Raw genomic sequence first — 23,458 nt, forward strand, 5'->3', positions numbered from 1 at the left:
CTTTCCTCTTGGCTTCGTGGGAGCCTCCCTGGGTCCCTGTCCTCCTTCCTCTCCCCATTCCCTCTGTCCCTCTCTCCCGGAGCCGGGCTCTGGGTCTCTGGTCTCCTCTGAATTTCTCTGTCTCTCTCCCTCGGCGTTCCGGCCCTAGGAGCGTCTCTCTCCAGTGCTGTCTCACAGTCTCTGCGCCCCTCTCCCAGTCCAGGGCCCCGTCTCTGTCCGGCCCGCAGTGTCTGGGGCTGTCTCCGCGTCTCTGCGCCCCTGGGCTGCCGCCCCTCGCGCGCTGCGGTGGCCGCGCGGGCCGGAGCGGAGCGGGCTGGAGCGCGGCGGCCGCGGCCCGGGGCGGCGGTGCGGGCCCGCGGGGGCGGCGTTGGGCGCCTTCCTTCGTCAGTCCCTCCCCGGCGGCGCGGGGGGGTGGGGGGGCGCGGCCGCCGCTCGGCGCCTTTAAGGGAGCGGGAGGGAGCGGCGAGGCGGCGGCGGCTGCGGTGGCGGCAGCCGAGGCGAGCGGGGCGGGGGCGCGGGCGCGGCGCTCGGAGTCCGTTCGGGGCCGGAGGCGGCCGGGGCCGGGCCGGGGAGGCGCGAGGAGCGCGGGCAGCGCAGCCGGAGCCCGCCGCCCGGGACATGGCTAAGGCGGGCCGTGCAGGTGAGGGCGGGCGCGGGGAGGGCAGGGCCGGGGCCCGGGGGAGGGACTCGCGCGTCTCGAGGAGGGGCCGCCGGCCCAGGTGAGCCCCTCACGCAGGTAGGCGGAGGTCCTGGGAGGGCGGAGGGGGCGGTGGCGGGGCTGGACCTCCTGCGCGTGGAGAGGGGGCTGTGCGCGACCCCAGTCCTTCCTGCGCCCCCGGTCACCTCGCGGAACACCGCGTCCCCCTCTCCACGGCTCCGCCGGAAAGGGCCAGGTCTGCGGCGCCCCGGGCCAGTCCCGCCGTTGGGAGCCCTGTGCACCCTCCGGAGGCCCCGGGCAGACCCGGGCTCCCCCACCAAAGGGGATGTCCCGCGGCCGCCGCTTCGTCCCACACCCCCAACGCAAACCGGGACGCGCCCCTAGTCCTGCAGCTCTCTCCATCCAGGACGCCACAACCCCCGCCCCAGCCCCCGTCACCAGCTCAGTCCAGAGACCCAGATTCCTTCTCGGGAAGAAGGGGAGCCCCGCGCCGCCCCGGCAGCTGGCCGCCCCGCCCCCTCCCCCATCGACCCTGGGACCCAAAGCCTCGGCTGTGGAGGCCTCTTCTGGGGTCCCGTGGGCTCTGCCCTCCCCCAGGCTCAGACGGTGTAGCCCGTGGTTTGAGGGAGCTGGCATTAGTCATTGGTTCATTCATCCAGCCCGACGTTCATTCACTAGCATCTGCTCTGTGCCAGACCCTGAGCTGGGCACCGGGGCTCAGCCCCCCTGCTGCGCCCATGCTGGGGAGACCCAGGCCCGTGACTCATCGGGCACACTCTGGGCCCGATGGTGCCTTGGGAGGCGGGTGGAGGACAGCTGTGCCCACAGGGCCGGCCATACAGTAGGCGGCAGCAAGCCTGGTTTCGGCAGTGCCTCTTGTGAGGCTGGTGTGTGAGAATCTACCGTGAACTCACACCCAACCCGTAACGTTGGCAGGTACCATGCTGTCCCCCTAGGACCGGGTTCGACGGTGAAGGAATGGGTGTGAATTCACCCGTCTGCACACTGGGCGTGAATACCATCAGGCTGTGTGTCAATCCACCCCCACGCACGAAAGCTGCCTGGGACCCTGGGCTGGGGACCCGTCTCCCTGTGTAGGCACTGAGTCTGTAAGATTTAGGTGCCTGAGAATGCACTCCCCTTCTGTCCCTGAGGAGTCACCCCTGTCGGGGTGGGGCCGGTTGTGTGAGACACAGCCAGTATGGAACACAGCTAAACAGCCTTCTCACTCCCCTCCCTTTTCCCCTCCTGAGGGAGGCACTGTGAGATGACGCCAGGGAGGCTGAAAAAGGCTTCTTGCCTCCCTCTTCCCTCCACCATGCCTGGGTCCTCACCCACCCCGACTCCTTAAAATGGCCCGTAGCAGGGTGTGTGTTCCGTCTGCTGCCCTACCCTCTGTGTGTTTGTGTGTGTGTGTGTGTGTGTGTGTGTGTGTGTGTGCGCGCGCGCGTGCATGCACCTGGACACCGTGAGCACAGGTCACCTGCCAGGACACTGTCTTCACAACAGCAGTGAACAGTCGCTGCTTGTTCTATGTACTAGGCAGGGTGCTAAGCTCTTTACTGCACTGTGATCCTGGGAGCAAGGAATTGCGACTCTCCCCCTTTTAAAACATCTAGAAACAGATACTCAGAGACATAGCAGTCTCAAGGTGCCTCAGAGGGTCTGAGCAGAGCCTGGACTCACAGCCAGGTCTATTGGACTTGAAGGACTCTCTCCGTCACTGCCCTGATAAGTGACCCCCTTACCAAATGGGGGTACCAGTCTCAGTCCCTCTGCCTGAGCCTATGGGTCCTTTGGTCCTGGGCTGACAGTCTGTGGGAATTTGTTCCAGTGACAGGTGGAAAAACTGCCCTGCTCTGAGCATCGATGCCTCGTGCTGTTCTAACATTTTTTTTTTCTGCTGCAATTTCACGCTTGGCCCTTTCCCTCGAGGCAACACAGATTCACCACGTCTGTGGATCCAGTGCCTGGGCTCCTGCCCCCCACACTCAGCAGTCACCCCAAGGAGACTGGTTACCTCTCCCTTCTCAGCTGTCCCAGGCTTGTCTGCATTTTGTAAATGCCCCTTCTCTTTTTCTTTCTTTCTTCTTCTTCTTTTTTTTTTTTTTTTTAAGACAGAGTCTTGGTCTGTCTCCCAGGCTGGAGGGCAGTGGCTTGATCTCGGCTCACTGCAACCTCCGCCTCCTAGGCTGAAGTGATTCTCCTGCCTCAGCCTCCCAAGTAACTGGTATTACAGATACCTACCACCACACCCGGCTAATTTTTGTGTTTTTAGTAGAGATGGGGTTTCACCATGTTGGCCAGGCTGGTTTTGAACACCTGACCTCAAATGATCCGCCCACCTTAGCCTCCCAAAGTGATGGGATTACAAGTGTGAGCCACTGTGCCCGGCCTCCCTTCTCTTCTTGAGGCTTCTAAGCCTATCGAATCGAAAACAACACATAGTAATGTGGGCATGAGAATCACATATTCCGCATTGGCAACATCTGTGAAGAATAGATGGGTGAGCTTCAGAACAGAGGGATCCCTTGGAGGTCAGGAACCTGTCTCTTTCTTCACAGCTGGGGAAACTGAGGCCCAAGGAGACCATGTAACAGAGAGAGGGGTGGCTGTTCAGTACCACCTGCCTCGGATGGGCAGACTGATGGGCAGGAATGATCAGGCCTTCACTCTGGGGGGTGACATGGGAACAAAGGGCGGCTGAAGGCCAGGAGTGGAGGCTGTGGCACCTGGCCTGTGAGTGAGGGGTCTGCACCGTGACCTTCGAGGTGTTCCCTCTAAAATCTGGCTAGTAGATCACCCACAGAGAGAAAAGACAGAGCTTTGGGCCCCAGGGCTGCCATGGTACCTGACTTTAGGTCATCACATGTGGTCTAGTGAATAATATCCCTGGAGTTGTGCAGTGCACAGCCTGAGCAGCAGGTCATGGCTGTGCCAGATTTGTGGCACGGCTTGTGTCAGACGAGAGCTAAAGGGAGGCAGTGAAAGGACTTTCACACTGCCAGGAAAATCCAGGTACAAGAGAAATTGTTATCAGGGCCCAGAGAGGATGAGATAAATCTTCAGAAGATGAATCCAGATAGGTTATTACCAGTTCTCAATCTCTAGGGGAGATTTCAGTTACACAGAGAGGCATCATTTATGGTGGCCCTGGTCTAGCCAGCGACAGGGAGGTGGCGGGGGGCAGGTGGGGGAAGGATTCAGAAGCTCTGTGTAGGAAGGGCTAATTTACAGTACAGAGCTCCCCATGGAGCAGAGAGGCCAGTGAGTGGCTTGAGACAATGAAGGCTGGGTTTCTCTGGGAGATGGGCCCTAAAGGCTAGCAGAGTTTGGATAGAAAGGTGGCCGGGGGCTGGGCACGGTGGCTCACGCCTGTAATCCCAGAACTTTGGGAGGTCGAGGTGGGGGAATCACGAGGTCAAGACATTGAGACCATCCTGGCTAACACAGTGAAACCCCGTGTTTAGTAGACACGTTTAGTAGTAACACGTGTCTACTAAAAACACAAAAACAAAATTAGCCGGGCATGGTGGTGGGTGCCTCTAGTCCCAGCTACTCGAGAGGCTGAGGTGAGAGAATGGCGTGAACCCAGGAGTCAGAGCTTGCAGTGAGCCGAGATCGTGCCACTGCACTCCAGCCTGGGCAACAGAGCAAGACTCCATCTCGAAAAGAAAAGAAAAGAAAAGAAAAGAAAAGAAAAGAAAAGAGGTAGGGGTAATGGCTTGAACAAAGGCTAGGAGGATGGAAGGGAGGAGGCACATGTGTAAATGTGGAAGGACTGCTATGGGTAGGCGTGGAGGGTGGGCAGGAAGGGCCCAAGAGTAAAGAAATCTGTCTGGCTGGAGTGGAAGAGTGCAGAGGGCCAAAAGGAACTCCAAAGAGCGTGAAGACAGGAGTGCTGGGGTACGACTTCAGTGTTTCGACAGATCCCTCTGGCTGGGACGCGAGGGCTCCTGGGAAGCTGGAGAGAGGCCAGCCGGGTGGAGCTGCCTTTGTTGGGAAGGGTTGGTTCTGATGCCTGCCAGCCACACTGCCCCTCCCTTCCTGTCTACCTCCCTGTGCCCCTCCCTCTGCACCCCAACAGGCTGCCCCTCTCTCCCACTGGGAGAATGCGAGTTTTGGGGTGGGGGCAGGTCCTCAGACTAGGCAGGAGCAGAGTGAGCAGCCTAGAGGGTCTTGGCACCTCTCAGGCTAGGGCAGGAATGTCTGCAGAGACAGAGCCGAGGCCACAGGGCTGGGCCTCCCGGGCCGGAGGAACCAGTTTATTCTCCTCTCAGGTGTTAGCCTCTGCTCTGAGGGGTATAGCTGGCAGGCTTCCATGTGGCAAACCTAGTAATTTGAGTCAGTAAAGTACCGATCCTACAGTGTTAGGATGGGAGCGAACATTTCCATACTCATGTTCCAAGTCCTTCTTAACAATGGGTCGCTGAGGGCCCGTGAGGGGTAGGTATTTGGCCAGCGTCACAGGCAGAGCCTGGGTTTCCAGAGTGTGGACTTTGCTCTGCTGAGTCAGCCTCCTTTGGGGTCCTCCTGGAGTGGGGCGTGTGCTGTCACATCCTCCCAAAGCCAGACCTTCTCCTGGGCCCCTTAATCTGTGGCTCCCAGGGGCAGGGACTAGTGGCTGGGAGGAAACATCAGGAAGCTTGGTTTCCACTCAGAGGAGGAAACATCTGGAAGCTTGGAAAGGGGACTAGTGCAGATTTTTTTTTTTAAACATTTTTTAATACTTTTTTTTATTCGTAGAAACAAGGTCTCATCATGTTGCCCAGACTGGTCTCAAACTCTGGGCCTCAAGTAATCCTTCCTGCTTTGACTTCCCAAAATGCTGGGATTACAGGCATGAGCCATCACAACTGGACAACGCTGGGATTCTTAAATCTTTGGGGAGGTGCCAGGGGATTTGAGGCATGACTCTGAGAAACTCCCAGGCCTAGGGCACTGATTGCTTTACTGTGTATCTTGGGACGGGCATTGCATTCTGCAAGGAGATGGTAAACTCACTTTCTCTGGTCCCCAGTGGGAAGGCTATGGTCAAATCATACGCCAGTGTCCAGACTCCAGGCTTTTCAAAAGCTTTCTTTTGCAGTCTGGTGTGTGCTAGAGCTTGGATGTGCCTCATGTTCCTATGCAAATACGCCAGCCTATGTGAAGTCACCTGTCACAGCAGCAGATCCGGCAGGTCCTAGCCTGAGATGTGTGTTGCCTCTCAGTTCTGGCTGTGGTGTCCCTGTTTGAGCCAAGGAGGGTGCAGCTCAAACAGAGAGGTTCTACCTCAAGCCTGTGACCCTGGGCCTGGAACCCCTTATCTCTCATTTGAGGCCTCTATGACTTGACCTGTGTTTGGAAGTCCAGTGTGACAGGACACAGAATACGAGGACATGGCTGGACAGTGTCCCTGCCCCAGCCACTTGCCTGGGCCATGTCTGGGTCAGACTGGCCAGAAGCTGTGATGTTTTCTCACGTACATCTTCATATGAGACTTCATGGCTAGAGGTGGCCTGGTGATCTCTCAGTTCTACCTGTTAAGCAGGTTGGGAGACAGAGACCAGACCCTTTCGTTCAAGGGTCCTTCTCTGAGGTCTGGCATCCTTTCCCCTTCAAGGACAGAGAGAGTGAACTTTCAGAGACCACGGAGGCCTTAGGGATTGGGGACTTCCTGGTAGGACCCAGCTGCCTTCCAGGAATTCTGAGATCCTAGGATTGGGAGTTTGCATGCTGGAACCGATCTTATAGCAGCTCTCAGCATGCTTTTCTGCCCAATGGCTCAACAGCATCTCTGAGGTAGAGCCAATGTTATTCTCATTTTATGAATGAGAAACTAAGGCCCAGAAGGGTTAACTGTCTAGTTCTAGAATCACACATAAAGTTAGAGGCAAAGCTGGAATTAAAGCTTATGTCTCTTCTACTGTTGGAGTCAATATTCCTGGGAGCTAACTTGTCTCACAAAGCAGAGCCCTGGCTCTGGCACTGGTTGACCTTGAACTGCCCTCTTTGGGCCTCAGTATCCTTATCTGTAAAAGTGAAAGGGAAGAGTTTGGGGGTCAGGATGAGCTTCAGGCTCTTTCCAGCTCCATCCCTGCTCTCTCCTTTTTGGTGACCTCCCTGGCTGTGGGTTTTACTGTGCCCTGAAGAGGCCTTGCTCCTTCTCAACTCTGACCTTGCATTGATCCTCCCAGACTTGAGGGTCAGTGAATCAATGGGGAGCTGAGGACGTGGATGTGGAGAGCACGTGCCTCCTGGCAGGCCATCACCAGGTCTGCAGCCAGGAGCCTGGAAGCAGGTGGCCAGGGTCCCCAGGGGAAGGACTTGGTGTGGGAGGGGGGAGGAGAGAATGCATAACAAGTGAGGTTGGAAATCAAATGAGATCTGAGCTCCCCACCCACTCCCTCAAATCTCTCTCTACTCTCTCTCTTTTGAAATTCCTGTTTTCTAAAGAGAAAGAAAATGCTAAATTGCACCCCCTTTTGCAAACGGAATAGGAGGCTTAGTGAGTCACTCTGGAGGTAAATGCCACCTCCAGGGTCCCACGTGTGCCTGTGGAGGCCTGCACAGCTGTGTGGCCACCAGCTTCCACAGGGTATGTGTGTGGCGAGGGTAGACGGGGGGGCAGGAGCCTCTTGTCTGTCCACGACTCTGGAGTGGGAGCTGGGTCCCAGCACTGGGGCCCTACCCAGGCAACCTGCTTCCTCCAGGCTCTCCCAGGGCTGGATTTGTGAGGCTCACATGTTCGTGGGGCCACAGCTCAGACTGGGCCAGGCTGGAAGCCCGTGTGGTCACTGTCAGTGCTCGATGTGAGGCTAGACATGGGGTGCAGGGTGTGGCATCTTGGGGTTCAGTCTGTGGCTGGAGTTGGCACAGTGTGAGTGAATTTGGGGCTCCATGGGGTGTAGTCTGTGTGGCCAGGGCTGCGGGAGTTTGCATCTGCCTCTGGAAAGCAGGCGTCTCAGGTTTTGTGAAGCCGCTCTCTCTAGGTGTCTTGGTGAAACTCTTCTCCAGGGCTGGTAAGCAAGACAGCTTGGAGTGAACCACCTACCAGGGGAAGGTTCCTGGGGGTGTTGGGAGCCTCGTCTCTCTCTGGGAGGGTCAGCCTGTTTGTTAGAAGACCTGGGACATGGGAGGCGAGAGAGGAGGTGTTCCTCTTCCCAGATGACCCATTCTTCTGGAAGGAGGGGAAGTAGCCGTCTGTTAGCTGGTAGCAGGGATGCCAAACAAGGGTTGAAAGCAAAAATAGAAACGCGCTGGGCTCTGTCTGGGAGGGGCGTTGAGTTCTGCTGGATCCGAGAGGCCTCTTCTGAGCTGTCTGCTGCTGACACCATGTTTGCTTGGTTCTGGGTGTTTGCAGAGCACGTCACGTCCTGCACTCCTGCCCTCCTCGGGGAGAGACCTAGGTGTGCAGAATGTGGGACTGTGAGCTCTCAGGGCTGGCAGCTGGAAGGCTTTCACTTGTTCCAGAGTCTGTCTTTCAGAGATTCTCAGTGTCTGGGGCCGCGCCTTACTCATGCACCACTGACCTTTTCTGATTGTTCTGGGTTGGTCCAGATGACCACCCTCAACAGAACTCCTTTTGGCCCTGATGTCGCCCCTGTGGGTTCCTTCTCTTCCCCTTGCTCCTACTTCCTGCCCCCCATGAGGCTAGTCCCAGCCGAGCAACTCTGGAATCATCCCTTGTGGTAAAAAGAGCTATTTTCAGCTTTGCCATTACTGCCCAGTTCGGGTGTGTGTGTGTGTTTATCCCTCGCAGCCTCTGTGTTTCCTTCTTGCATAGTATAATCTGGAGCAGCGATGAGAGCTCCGCCTCTAGGGCTCTGGCCGGCAATTCCTGGCACTGTGCTTTGGCACCAAATGGAGGGGCTTGGGGGCAGAGGCAACCTTGGGCCCCATCTTTGCTCAGTTGCAGTTCAGGAGTGGCAGGTGGTATGAGTCGAATCACCTTCAGGGGATCACGTTGGCCCTTGCTGGCATGGGGTGGGGAGCTGCTACCTTTCTACTGTTCGCTCCAAGCTAATGGCAGCCTCTGATGCGCTTCTCAAAAAGCTGGCCATTTCATTGAGGTGGTGGTCTTTGAAAGAGACCCCAGACGGGTGCGGTGGCTCACGCCTGTAATCCCAGCACTTTGGGAGGCCGAGGCGGGTGCATCTCCTGAGGTCGGGAGTTTGAGACCAATCTGACCAACGTGGAGAAACCCTGTCTCTACTAAAAATACAAAATTAGCCGGGCGTGGTGGCACATGCCTGTAATCCCAGCTACTCAGGAGGCTGAGGCAGGAGAATTGCTTGAACCCGGGAGGCGGAGGTTGCGGTGAGCCGAGATCACACCATTGCACTCCAGCCTGGGCAACAAGAGTGAAACTCAGTTTAAAAAAAAAAAAAAAAAAAAACAGCGTCCTTTGAGAAGTCTGATTCCAACCTGGCCTCCCGTTGCCTGGGTAGGTGCCTGGACCTTGAGCCCCTGTTCTCAGCTCTCCGCAAGGGGGTCCTGGGTTGAGCAGAAGGAATGCCTCCCGCTGTCCTGTCTTTCGGGCTGCCTTCCTGGGGAGCCTGCAGGTGGCAGAGCCTGTCGTGGCACAGTGGCAGGTGCTATGGGGAACTCGTTTTAGAGGGAGGAGAGAGCCTCTTCCTTATGGAACAAGAGTCTGGCGGGACATAGGGGGGACAGCTGGGCCTTGGGAGAATTGTTCCAAATAATTCAGAACTGTTGGGAGCCTAATTGGCAGAGCAAATGAAAGTACAATAGATAGCCAAAGCTATTAATCACTAATTATCTCCTAAATAAGGTAATTAATGGGTATTTCAGTGGCATATTTATGACATACCAGCAGGTCTTCAAAAAGCACATTTTCCCCAAAGCAACTGGTTTGGCCAACTGTGCCCTGCTTGGAGACCCCCCTTACCCCTAGAAGCAGGCGGCGTGACAGGAGGTACATCAGTTTTCCTCTCTGAGCTTCAGTTTTCTCATCTGTCAACAAGAATCCTGAGTCCTTTCTTACTGACCTCCCTGGGCTATCATGATGACAACAGGCAGCGGAGGCTGTGGAAATCCCAGGCAACCATATGCAATGCTGTACAGAATTTTTCTTTCTCTTTTGAGACGGAGTCTTGCGCTGTCACCCAGGCTGGAGGGCAGTGGCGCGATCTCAGCCCACTGCAACCTCCACCTCCCTGGTTCAAGCAATTCTCCCTGACTCAGCCTCCCAAGTAGCTAGGATTACAGGCATGCGCCACCATGCCTGGCTAATTTTTGTATTTTTTAGTAGAGATGGGGTTTCGCCCTGTTGGCCAGGTTGGTCTCCAACTCCTGACTTCAGGTGATCCACCTGCCTCCGCCTCCCAAAGTGCTGGGATTTACAGGCGTGAGCCGCCGTGGCCGCCCTGTACAGACTTTACAGTGAACGTATCTTTCACGTTATTTGATACAAGTCCTTGATTGTGCTGGGTGCCGTTCTGTGGCCAGGGTCAGGGCTTGGTCTGTGGCTGGTAGTGTTGTTGGTCTGTGACTGAGTCAAGCTGGGTCTGTGGTCAGGTGCGTGGTGTGGTTTGAGACAGGAGTTGTGGCACGGCCTGTGGCCATGGTCATAACTCAGTCTATGGCCGAGCCGAAGTCGAGGCTGTGGTTGAGGTTGAGGTTTGGGCCACGGCTAGTCTCAGACCTGAGCTGCCCTCAGGACAATTCTGCAACCTGAAGTCAGCCTCAGTCTTTAAGCGCGTTACTGGTGGGTGGATGGACCTGCCAGGTTGCCCTGGAAGCTGGATTTCTTCCTGGCTCCTCCAGGATGTTGGCTCCAGATGCTGCGTACTCGGGCGGATAGGCCCTTCCAGGGCTCCTGGCGTGTCCCCTGAAACAGACGAGCACATGAGCTCATCGGTAGCACATATAGCAGTTTGGGAGATAGTTAGGACATGTTTCTATAGCAACCAACCCCCAACCAGCACTGGTTTCCTTCAATAATGCCTTTTTCTGGAAGCAGCTTCTCCTGGCCTCTCATCTCTCCCTGGACAGCCCTACTTCAAGGCTGAGGATGGGCTGGCTGGCCCTGGACTGGTCCGGTCTCCAAATTCACCCTGATCCAGAGAAGAAGCCTGAGGACGTTCCCTCAGGGATGCTCCCCTGAGAGGGGGTCTTGCTAAGATCTCCCCTGTGCTGGGCCACACTGAGCATGACAAGAGCCTTCCCCGTGCCCAGCCCTGACCTGGCGGAGGATAGGAGCCTAGAGAGGATTCCTACCAGGTGTCTGCCCAGGGGAAACCCACAGCCCAGTGGAGCAGGCAGGCCTGGACCCAGTATGTAAATAGGGACTCTGAGGGACACAGATGCTGGACATGAAGGACACACAAGGAGACAGGCTCCCGGGCTGGCCTCAGGAGCCAAGAAAGACTTCCAGCTGATACTTCAAGCATCAATAGGAATTGGGGGTGGGATGGGGAGATAGAAGACATTTCAGGCTTCAGGACCTGCAGGAGGAAAGGCCTGGGGAGGAAGAAGAGCATGGTGTGAAGGCCCTCCTGGTAGCAATGTGCTGCTGAAGCCCAGGCTGCTGGAAGGAGAGGCTGGGAGGGGAGAGCAAGTCCTGGCCTGCAGTAGTTCAAGTTTAGGGGACAGACAAGGCAAGCCCCAGGGAGCTGCGATGGGAAGGAGGCGAGAGGGATGGGCCCCATGAGTGTGGGCAGGGGCAAGCATTTCCATTGGGGAGTGGAGAGGCTCCCATTCCAGGGGCCTGAGAAGAAGGAGAGGGGCCTGCCCTTGGAAGCTACCATGGATGAAAGAACCAACGAAAAGCTCTTGGAGAATCACGATTTATCATTTTATTTAACACAGCCTTTTCTAGCACTGATGGAGTCTCAGGCACTCTGCTGAACCTTTTTAAGTGTTTGTTCATGTAATCCTCACTGTGACACTATGTAAGCATGATTATCCTCCCCATTTTACAGAGCAGGAAACTGAGGCACAGAAGGTTTCCTGTCATTTAGTAAGATCATGAACTGGTAAGTGGCAGAACTGGGGCTGGAAGCAGTCAGGTGGCAGCGGGACGGTGGTTCCCTCGAGGGAGGAGGAGGCAGACAGGAGGTGAGGCTTGACAGTCACCTGCCTGTCCGCGGGAGCCTCGGCCAGGCTGTAGGAAGCACTGCACTCCACAGTCTGCGTTTGGACCCCAGGGACCCCAGGGCAGAGCTGAGAGCACTGAAGTGTGATTCTAAGTGCGTGTGTGTGTGTGTCTGTGTGTGTCTGTGTGTGTGTGTGTCTGTGTGTGTGTGTATCTGTGTGTGTGTGTCTGTGTGTGTGTGTCTGTGTGTCTGTGTGTGTATGTGTCTGTGTGTGTGTCTGTGTGTGTGTCTGTGTGTCTCTGTGTGTGTGTCTCTGTGTGTCTCTGTGTGTGTCTGTGTGTGTGTCTGTGTGTATGTGTGTGTGTGTCTGTGTGTGTGTCTGTGTGTGTGTCTGTGTGTGTGTCTGTGTCTGTGTCTGTGTGTCTGTGTGTGTGCGTGTATCTGTGTGTGTCTGTGTCTGTGTGTGTCTGTGTGTGTGTGTCTGTGTCTGTGTGTCTGTGTGTGTCTGTGTGTGTGTCTGTGTGTGTCTGTGTCTGTGTGTCTGTGTGTGTGTCTGTGTGTGTGTGTCTGTGTGTGTATGTGTCTGTGTGTGTGTGTCTGTGTGTGTCTGTGTGTATGTCTGTGTGTGTGCATGTGTGTCTGTGTGTGTGTGTCTGTGTGTGTGCGTGTGTGTGTCTGTGTGTGTGTGTGTCTGTGTGTGTGTGTGTGTGTGTGGCTGCATGAGCCATATGTGTGCTCTGGGCTCTGTGTGTCTACAGGGCTCTCACTGCCCATGGGACATCCCAAGGCCTGATTATTTTCACCTGCATCAGCTGCCAGGAGTTCGACCCTGATGCTTGTGCTTGTAGAACCTGCTGTTCTCGTGTAAGTGTGTGTGTGTGTGTGTGAGAGAGAGAGAGACCATTCAAATGAGCCTCAGCCCTGCAGCCAGGCACTGCTCTCACTCTTGGCTCCTCTCCTTTTCTGTTTTTTATTTTATTTTTATTTTTTTGAGACAGAGGCTCACTCTGTGCCCCAGACTGGAGGGCAGTGGCATGATGATGGCTCAATGCAGCCTCAACCTCCTGGGCTCAAGTGATCCTCCCACGTCAGCCTCCTGAGTACCTGGGACTATAGGCACATGCCACCCTGCCAGGCTTATGTTTTTATTTTGATTTTTTTGTACAGATGGGGTCTCACTTTGTTGACCTGGCTGGTCTCAAACTCCTGGGCTCAAGCAATCCTCTTGCCTTGGCCTCCCAAAGTGCTGGGATTACAAGTGTGTGGCACCATGCCTGGCCTCCCTCTCCTCTTCTGAGGCACAGATTGCTTAAGTCCATCCAGCATTGGCAGGCTGCAGTTTCTGATATAGCCATAGGCAGGGCTGGGCCTGGAAGCTGTGGCCACAGGCCAATAGGTACAGGTGCCAGCCCAGCGCTGTGCACCCACCAGGGCCTTGCTCAGGGGCACCTGTTCCTCCCTGGAGGTCTGGAAATTGCACGTGTTATCTGAATGTCCCTGGAGTCACAACTGCCAGCAGACACCCATGTGCCCTCCTTTGCCCTGATGCTCCTTACCCTTGAGGAGAAAGTTCTAGATCCAGCTTTGCCTGGAAAGGGCTCGATTGTTTTGGCCTATGTCTCTCCCTTCCTCCCACCTGCCCCAGCCTGGCCAACCCTGCCAACCCCTTCCTTGGAGGCTCATCTTGGCTTCCCCTCCCCCAGAAACCCTCTGAGCACCCTAGCCGGTCCCTGCTTCTGGGAGGTGCAGTTCCCACTTGCCACGGAACAGACACTGCGGGTGTGGAATTTCACACGGGCCAGGCTGCCTGCTCCTCTGTTCCTCCTGTGCTCTGTGCAGGGAGCAGTATAGGTCTGTGCCCCCAGGGCTGGCACTTCTGAGGGCAGGGACTGTTCCAGTTCAGCTCTGTCCCCTACTCCTTCCTCCTGGGCACCATCTGGCCCAAGGTCTGGCCCAGGAAGCATCGGCCAATACCTTTGTTCTGCATCTTTCGGTCAGGGCGGTCCTCACTGTGAACCATCTTCCCCTCAGACAGAGTTCCTGAGTACGGGGGTGGTATCTTCTTTCACCTGAGGACTCTGCCCCTGGGCTGAGGCTGCCTTGGAGTCCCTGATATAGAGGAGAACACACATAGGAGATGCCTGTCCATCTGTCTGCCTGTATGTCTCTCTGTCTGCCTATTCCTATGTCCCTGTGTGGGAAAGATGGCCAGGAGGAGCTGGCGACCTGAGCGGGGTCTTTGGCTGCACCCATGCTAGGGAGATCCAGACCCATGACAAGGTCCCGGAGACCACTCTGGACCTGAGGTGGTGGGTATCGGGGCCAGGAGAGGGAGTGGGGATGGCTTCCGGCAGCCCCTCCCACTGAGCGGCCCAGCTCGGAGCTGTGCTGGCATTGCTGGGGTGAAGGGTCATTTGTTTCTCTCTAAATTGCTAGAGGAAGAGTTGGGATATTCCCCTTCTCTTTAATCCTGACTTCACATTTTAAATAAATGTGGGGCTGGGTGCAGTGGCTCACACCTGTAACCCCAGCACTTTGGGAGACCGAGGTGAGCAGATCGCTTGAGCTCGGGAGTCCAAGACCAACCTGGGCAACATGGCAAGACCCTGTCTCAATTAAAAAACAAAAAGTAAAAATAAATCAATGTGGTAGTGAAGGTGGATGGAAGGAGGGTCTTCAGGAGGAGGTGGGCTGGGCCTTGGAGGACACAGATAGAGCTCTGAGGCCTTGGGGAGGGCCCCTGGCAGCTGCCTGGAAGCCCCTCAGGTGGGCTTACCTTGCCTCAATCTTTGGTCCCGTAGCTGATAAGGCCACCATTTCCAAGTGCCAGGCAGTGGACTGGACGCTCTGGGGGCTGATCTGATGTCATTTAAATCTCCTAACAGTGGGGTAAGGATTATGATGCCCATTTTCCAGATGAGAAAAGCGAGGCTCAGTGAGGTTAACTTGCTTCAGGTCCTAGATTAGCAAGTGGTAACACTGCACCCAGATTTGTGTCATTCCAAAGCCTGTGTTCTAACCTCTACTAAATTTTTACCCATGGCTGGAGCTGATCTACTTTGTGTGTGAGGGAGAGAGGGAGAGAATTCTGGGAGTGGGCATGCATGCATGATTCTTAGGAACAGTATTAGGAAGGGGGTGGCAGGTAGGTAGGCTCACACTCTCCAAGGAATGCAGACACACACACAACAGCCACGCAGACACAGGGACAAATGCTCGTGTAACACTAGACACCTCTACGTAGGAATGTAGACATCCATTTAGATTTTTCCCACAGACACAAGGATGCCCAGACACTGATTTGTAGAGCTGATGTGCAGATGGTTCTAGAACTGGGACAGCTGAGCCCCCCAGGACTGGGGCCCCTACGAGGAGCCAGGGGCAGGCTTCTGGCCCCTTGTCCAGCTGGCCAGCAGCAGGTAGAAGGGTTGCCATTTCCAAGAGAGCAGGCAATGGAGAGAGGAGGAGACTGAGGTCCCCCACCCTGAGCTCTTCCGCAGAGGAAATGCCTTCCTGAAACATCCCCGAGGCTCAGTTTCCTTAGCTGTAAGGTGGGGATTCATTATATCTACTTTGCTAGGCTTGGTTAGGATGACTTTAGCTAACGTCTGAAAAGCAGCTAGCAGACTGCCTGGCACGCTGTACTCACCAAGCAAATCATTTTTATTCATTTACTTGTTTGTCAAACACTTCCTGGCCCTCTTCTGTGTGGGACCTTTGTGCTGGACCCAGGAAATGCAGAGAAGCGTAGGGCAAGGACCTGCCTGAAGGACACTGCTTCTGAGACTTTCCCTGTTCTGGGGTCATCGTGCCCATCTGCTCTGACTCTCAGGAACCTACGTGGCCTCTAGCACATCTGACTTGTGGTCCTCTCCCCCAGGAGACTTTGTGACCGTCTTTGGCATCTGTATTCCCTTCCTCTTGAAGTTTGCAGATGATAGAGGCTGGGCAGTAGGAGGAGCCTTAAAACTCACCTGTTCCAAGCTTCTGTCCATGACAGATCCTACCCTACCTGGTCAGGCTCTGTTTCCCCTGTTCCCGTCCTCCTTCAATCATTGGCCCCAGCCACATGGATTTCTTTCTGCCCCTTGGACACACCAAGCTCATGTAGGAATTTATTTACCCTTGCAGTTCTTTCATCCAAGAAGGCTCTTATCCATGGATTCTGCATGGTCCATCCCACACATGTATGTGCACGAGCAGATGTGCATACACACACACACACACACACACACATATACACATGCTTAGCATGTCTGAGTTTTCTCATTATTCAGGCCTCTGCTCACCTGACACCTTTCCACAAAGGTCTTTGCCTCTAACCCCTCCTGAGACACTGCCTATTGCTTTTCTCCTTGTTGGACATATGACCTTTGTTGTTTACCAAAAAATCTGCATGCTGGAGGAAGAGATGCAGGGAACAGTTCCCATGTTCTTAACATATCTGTTTTTACAGGTTCTTTTTATACAAATGTGTATAACTGAGGTTCCCCGCACCCCATCACCTTTCCAGGAGTTTGTTGGGCAGCCCCTGCTGGTGGGGGGAGACCTTGTATACAGTATACATTTAAAAACCAAGGCAGGGCTGGGCACAGTGGCTCACACCTGTAATCGCAGCACTTTGGGAAGCCGAGGCGGGTGGATCACCTGAGGTCAGGAGTCCGAGACCAGCCTGGCCAACATGGTAAAACCCTGTCTCTACTAAAAATGCAAAAATAAGCTGGGCATGGTGGCAGGCACCTATAATCCCAGCTACTCGGGAGGCTGAGGCAGGAGGAGCTCTTGAACCTGGGAGGTGGAGGTTGCAGTGAGCCGAGATTGCACCATTGCACTCCAGCCTGGGCGAAAAGAGCAAAACTCTGTTTCAAAAACAAAATAAAACAAAACACCAAGGCAGGTAATGCATTTTGAAAGCAAGTAGAATAATAATAAACAAGATAAAATATGCATTTGAAAAGAAATCTAAATATATATTTTAACCACAAAAGACAGTCACAATAATAAAAGGGAGACATCGCGTTAGTTCAGCATTTATAACTACAATAGGTGACAAAGTTCTTTTGATGTCTGAGGCTGAGTTTCCCCACCATATTCTCTGCGCGGATGTAGAGATCCACACGTTCAAGCCTGTCTATTCTTTAGGCTGTAATTACCACATAAGAGACACTTGAGGAAGGAGGACATAGTGTAGGAAGGGAGAGATTTTAGTTTGAAATTATCTGGGTTGTTTATTTGACCCAGGCTGGCTTTTCCTTCCCCACCTGCAGAATGTAAACTTTGTGAGCGCCCAATCCTGTCCTTTCATTCCCCACAGTGTTCCCGTACCCAGCACAGTGTCTGTGGAATGAGAGGCCCCCTTTGATGGCCACCAGCCCCTTCCTTTTCTGCTCACCTGTAGCTGGGAGAACTTGCTCCCTCAAATGGAGCTAACTGGCCTCCCTGTAGCCTTTCCCTCTGCCCCAGACCTCCCCCTGGGACCCCTGCACATGTCGTCAGAGAGAATGCCTCTGTCTTTGTTCTCGGATGGATCCAAATCGTGCATGTATAAGGCCACGGCATAGAGGAGCCTCTCACTGGGCTCTTGCTGTTCAAACTCAGGAACCAAATGGATCCAGATAAATCCTCAGCTGACTCGGTTGCTACTTAAACTCTTGCTTCTTACTATCTAAAACTCAGGAGCTGAACAGATGGGGATAATAGGACTTTCCTGACTATCCAAATTCTTACTTCTTAGGAACGGAAAAGATTTGGATAGCAAGCGAGGTTTGTATATTAATATAGCATGTTCACATAGTATGCGAATATAGTAGATAGGATGGATAGATTTTATACCTTCAGTATCTGTTGATTGAGAAAATATACCGTTAATATAATTCAGGAATAATTTTAAGTGATTGTAGTTTTTGAATCACGGAAATTTTTACATACATTTGCTTTATACCTAAGTATTTTGTGTGTGCTATTTTAAGTGGCATTATCATTTTCAAATTTCAGTTCATTTTCTTGTATCTAGGAATGCAATTGACTTTTGCATGTCGATCTTATATCCTACAATCCTGCTATACTCAGTTGTTGGTTCTGGTCGTTTTTATTTTTTTTTTTTTATTTTTATTTTTTTTTTGAGGCGGAGTCTTGCTCTGTCACCCGGGCTGGAGTGCAGTGGCCGGATCTCAGCTCACTGCAAGCTCCGCCTCCCGGGTTTATGCCATTCTCCTGCCTCAGCCTCCGGAGTAGCTGGGACTACAGGCGCCCGCCACCTCGCCCGGCTAGTTTTTGTATTTTTAGTAGAGACGGGGTTTCACCGTGTTAGCCAGGATGGTCTCGATCTCCTGACCTTGTGATCCGCCCGTCTCGGCCTCCCAAAGTGCTGGGATTACAGGCTTGAGCCACCGCGCCCGGCCTGGTCGTTTTTATTAACATAGATTTTGTAGGCTTTTTGTTTTCTGCATAGACAACAATCATGTCATCTGCGAATAAAGATGATTTTATTTCTTCCTTTCCAATCTATATCCCTTTCATATCTTTTTTCTTGTCTTATTGCAATAGCTAGAATGTCCTCCACATACATTTGGAAAATAGTCCCGTATCCATGTTAGGAACACACAGTTGTGGTACATCTGGACTCTTGCAGTAAATCCAGGGCCCGAGGGTGGGACATCGGCTCACACTGTTGGAGGCAGAGATTAAGAAGCTTAGGGAATCAGCCTTGTACCTAGAGGTGACCACTGAGTTGGTGCTCACTATAACCTCTGTCCTTTTGACGTCTCAGAATGTGCTTCTCACTGGGCTGCAAGCCATGAAGCACAAACTGGGTGTGTGTTTGGGAGTTTGTGGTGGGCCAGGCAGGAATGACAGGCAGGAGGGCTATGTCCCTGGATGGCCTGGGCTGGCCCTTTCCCTTCACGAATAGTTTATGCTCTGGGGTCTGGACTCAGGGCAAGGAACAGTGCCAGCATCCTGCAGGGTAGGGGGTGTGGTGAACTGGGACTGTAGCAGGTATCTCTAAGGACTACACCATCAGGCTTACCTGGCAGTGGCTGGGGAGGATGTCTACCCCCTGCTTGTTTATTGACAGCTACTGCTGGCCGGGTGGACTCCTCCAATATCAGTCAGAGTAGAAGAATTTCAAAGGACAGTCTCTGCCAGGATTTTCATTGTGCAGATGGAAAAACGGAGGCAGGGGCATTGCTGATATAAGAACGCAGGTCTCTGAGGGACAGGATGTGTGTGCCTGGTAGCCAGGGCCAGTGAAATGTGAGCAGAAGTGTGTGATTTCTGGGCAGAAGCATTTAAGACTGGTGAGATTTTCTGAGCCCTTCTCCCCTGCTTGGCTAGAACCTGATGTCTCCTTCTGGGCTGGTGACATTATAAAGTGGTGGCATCTTTGAGTGACCACGATGAGCAGAGCTCCCTTCCAACCTGTGTGTGAGTGAGAAATGAACCACTGCTGTTGAAACGTCTGCGCTCATTTGTTAATACAGCAGAGCTTCCCCTGTGCTGACTGAGACACTGCTTGGCAAAGTCACCTTGGCAAAGGCTCATAACTACCACCAGCCTCGGTGTTAGGACTTGCAAAATGGGCACACTCATTCCTGCTCTGCTGTGCTTACTCCGAGAAGCTTTTGAGCTTCAATGACAGCACAGGAGAGGGAGGTCTCTATGAGGTCTGAGGCCTCGGAGGGAGAGGGCACAGATGTGCAGGATGCTAACTGGCCTTTAGTCCAGGCGGGGGGGTCCTGGGTCACCTCCCTCATACTGGGGCACCATCTCAGGCTTGGTTAACAGATATGTTCCCTTTAACAGGTGGCCCTCCCCCGGGCGGCGGTGCCCCCTGGCACCTTCGAAATGTCCTCAGTGACTCCGTGGAGAGCTCAGATGATGAATTCTTTGATGCCAGAGGTGAGTGAACCCCAATCTCACATCAGTGGCTGGGTGACCTTCCTAGAAACCTCAAGAAGAGGATCCCGTTTGGGTGTTCACATCCCTCCCCACTCAGACATGGTATCTGCAGCTCCACACTCCATACTTACCCATCCTATGCGTGTGCCAAGAGCAGGGGCTCAGCCTTTGCCTGTTTGCTGTTTGAAATATTTGTTGAACCTCTACCATGTGCCGGGAACTCTGCTAGGTGCTCGGGATCCTGTGGCAATCAGTTGCCATGTTGCTGCTCTCATCAAACTTATAGCCTCACAGGAGAGGCAGACATCCAAGAACAGGACAGGAAAATACAATGACGAATGGGGAGCATTGCCACTAAGTGGAAGTGCCACCGCTAAGTAGAAGTGCCAGCTGTTGTAAGAGAGAACAGTCAGGCCAGGCATGGTGGCTCACGCCTGTAATCCCAGCACTTTGGGAGGCCAAGGCAGGTGGATCACCTGAGGTCAGGAGTTCAAGACCAGCCTGGCCAACATGTGTGTTCCCTTAACAGGTGGCCCTGTGAAATCCCGTCTCTACTAAACATATTTTAAAAATTAGCTGGGTGTAGTGGTGGGCACCTGTAGTCCCAGCTACTTGGGAGACTGAGGCAGGACAATTGCTTGAACCCAGGAGACGGAGGTTGCAGTGAGCCAACACGGTGCCACTGAACTCCAGCCTGGGTGACAGAGTGAGACTCTGTCTCAAAAAAAAAAAAAAAAAAAAAAAGAGAAGAGAGAAGAGACGTCAGAGGGGCACCTAATTTAACATGGTGAGGAGGTTGTTAACACTCTCTCTGTAGAGCTAAGGAGGAAGACATTGACAAGGTGAAGAGAGGAAGAAAGAACCTTCCGGACAAAGGGCACAGCAGGTGTGATGGCCCTGAAGTAGGAGAGACAGGAACATTCCAGGAACTGGAGGAAGGCTGAGTGTCTAGGATGTGGCAGGCAGTGGGGAGGGGACTGCGAGGAGATGCTGCGTGCACCTGTGAGCTGGTGCAACTTAAGATCAGCCTCGGCCGGGGGGCGGTGGCTCACGCCTGTAATCCTGACACTTTGAGAGGCCGAGGTGGGTGGATCACTTGAAGTCAGGAGTTCAAAACCAGCCTGGCCAACATGGTGAAACCCTGTCTCTACTAAAAATACAAAACATTAGCCAGGTGTGGTGGTGGGTGCCTGCAATCCCAGCTACTGGGGAGGCTGAGGCAAGGAGAATCACTTGAACCCAGGAGGCAGGGGTTGCAGTGAGCTGAGATTACACCACTCTACTCCAGTCTGGGGGACAGAGCAAGACTCTGTCTCAGAAAAAAAAAATGAGCCTCATATATGCAGGGAGGGTCAGAGTATTCGAAAGACTGTTGCCAGTGTTCAGGTGAGAGACAGGAAAGATGGGCAAATGACCTCTGCATCTCATCATGGCCAATCCACGACATAGCAAGGAGCATTGTTGACACTGGGATTGAAAAAAAGGGGCATCCAATGGGGTGGGCATTTCAGGCAGAGATCAGCCTGAGCGAAGGCTCAGAGGTGTGAACACCCAGGCAGGTGCACGGGCACGGGAAGGTGGAGTCGGTCTGGAATTGAGCAGAGAAGACCCTCCCCAGCCATGCTTGGCTGGGCTGCGTAGGAGTCGAGGAGAAGCACCAGGGTCCTGCTCCACAGCCCAGGAAGGTCTCTTGCTTGGCCTGCGTGGCCCCACTCTGGGAAGTCACTGTCTTTAGGGTGTTGACTTACTCCTGAGATGGGTCCGGCTTTGAAATGCCTGGCAAACGGGGTCTTGGAAGAGAAGCAGACTACGTGCTGGGAAGACATCTAGAAGACATCCAGAGCAGGCACTTGGGATGTGGTCTCAGCCGTGCCGTCGACTAGTTCTGTGACCTTGGCGGGTCTTTCACCTTCTCTGGGCCTCAGTTTCCCTATCAGCTCTGTGCCTCCAACAATGGAGAAGACTCAGTTTGGGTGATTTTTAGGAAGCGTGGCTGGTAGGTGGGGAGCTGTTCTGACTTGAGCCCCCACGATTCTTGGCTCTGGGCGGGGAACCTCTCCCCTGATGCCAGCCCTAAACCAGCCCATTTGGGGCCTGTCTCCCATGGGCGTCTGATTAGAGTGGCTGCCGGGGCTGAATTTCTCCATAGCAACTAACCCACAGTGAGACAACAACGGCTTCAATATTTTGATGCTTGGAAGACTTTCATTTAAAACATTTCTGCAGTTCATCAGGGCTCTGCGTTCCCAGCTGACAACAGAGGCATCTGTGGGTGGCACGAGGGTCAGCTCTATCCCTTCAGGCCCTGCTCACCTGCCGTCCGTGAGAGCAGCTGCAGTGCTTCTCACACTGACGGCTGTCTCCCTGGCCCCTCAGTTGTTTCCGTCCTCTCCCTCCCATCTCACGGCTCATTCTGCTGTGACATTGGCCCCACTTCTCACTCCTCCCGTGTTGGTGGCCCTGTGTTTTCTTTCTCATCATCCCCTTTGTTTTTTTTTTTTTTTTTTTTTTTTTTTGAGATGGAGTCTTGCTTTGTAGCCCAGGCGGGAGTGCAATGGAGCGATCTTGGCTTACTACAACCTCTGCCTCCCGGGTTCCAGCCTGCCTCAGCCTCCCAAGTAGCTGGGTTACAGGCATGTGCCACCACGTCCAGGTAATTTTTTTTTTTTTTTTTTTTTTTGTATTTTCAGTAGAGACGGGGTTTCACTATGTTGGCCAGGCTGGTCTCAAACTCCTGACCTCAAGTGATCTGCCCGCCTCGGCCTCCCAAAGTGCTAGGATTACAGGCATGTGCCACCACACCTGGCTAATTTTTTTTTTTTTTTTTTTTTTTTTTTTAGTAGAGATTGGGTTTCACCATGTTGGCCAGGCTGGTCTCGAATTCCTGACCTCAAGTGATCGGCCTGCCTTGGCCTCCCAAAGTGCTGGGATTACAGGTGTGAGCCACTGTGCCCGGCCACTTCCTTCTTTTCTTCTCCCTTTCTTTCAGGATATCAGATTCTCCCCTGTCTTTCCCCATCTTCTGCTTCTCCACACACCCTACAGAACCTCGTATATCTCTGCAGCCTCCCTCCCATCTGCCCTCTTCCAGAGCATCTGCATTCCTAAGCCACAGGATCCGCCCCACAGGCTGCTGGGATCCTCTTTAGTTCTAATTTGCCGACTCCTGACCTCCTTTCCATTCTTCCCTGGACCAACGCCTTTGTGTGTTTCCTTGGCTCAAGGCAGTGAGAGGTGAAGCCATCCTTTCTGTCTATCCAGGGGTCTGGTCCAGCACAGCCTAGCTCAGCCAGTGCTCTGTGTCTGGAGCCAGGTCATGGGCTTCTGAGCATCTCTTGAGGGGCTGCTTCCCTGCCCTCTGCTCTCCAGCCCAGGCTGAACCCTGACCCTGACCCTGGGTGTGGTCTCTGTCTTCCACTTGAGCAGGGCCTGGCACCCTATGGCCTCAACATTTCCAACTCTATAGTTGTGGTGAGGCCAACACCATTAAATCCAGCCCGACTCAGTCATCCTGCACTAAAGCCTTCAAAGCTCCCTGGGTTTCCTCCATGAGTCCCTCGGATGACTCCTTGACTGCCATGGATGTCTAGTCCAATGGTTCCTGCATGCTTGGAGGTCTTCACAGGTGACCTTCTCTGTGCCTCCCCGCAGAGACCAGCTGGGCAGTGGGTGTGGCAGTCTCATTGCTGCCTGGGCAGCCTTCTGTCCCTGAGAGCTCCTGCATTTGTACTCCCTCCTCTGCCCATAACCCCCGTCATGATCCCCCACCCCAGCCCACCTCAACTGATACAAAAATGACCAGCGGAATGAGAAACCCAACGGCGTCTACACCGGAAGAAACTGCATTGCTGGGTACCAG

The 23,458-nt window shown here is 53.9% G+C and overlaps 1 protein-coding gene across 1 annotated transcript in view; it reads left to right on the forward strand.

Moving 5' to 3' along the window:
• Positions 1-473: 473 nt before the first annotated feature.
• PITPNM3 (PITPNM family member 3) overlaps positions 474-23,458 on the forward strand; it is a 108,986-nt gene continuing 86,001 nt past the window's right edge. Inside the window, exons 1-2 of the mRNA XM_030923976.1 lie at positions 474-640; positions 19,504-19,599. Of these exons, the coding sequence (XP_030779836.1) occupies positions 619-640; positions 19,504-19,599 (118 nt within the window). The 5' untranslated portion in view covers positions 474-618. The remainder of the gene's footprint in view (positions 641-19,503; positions 19,600-23,458) is intronic.

The sequence above is a fragment of the Rhinopithecus roxellana genome, chromosome 19, assembly GCF_007565055.1.
Source record: "Rhinopithecus roxellana isolate Shanxi Qingling chromosome 19, ASM756505v1, whole genome shotgun sequence".
Lineage (NCBI taxonomy): Eukaryota > Metazoa > Chordata > Mammalia > Primates > Cercopithecidae > Rhinopithecus > Rhinopithecus roxellana.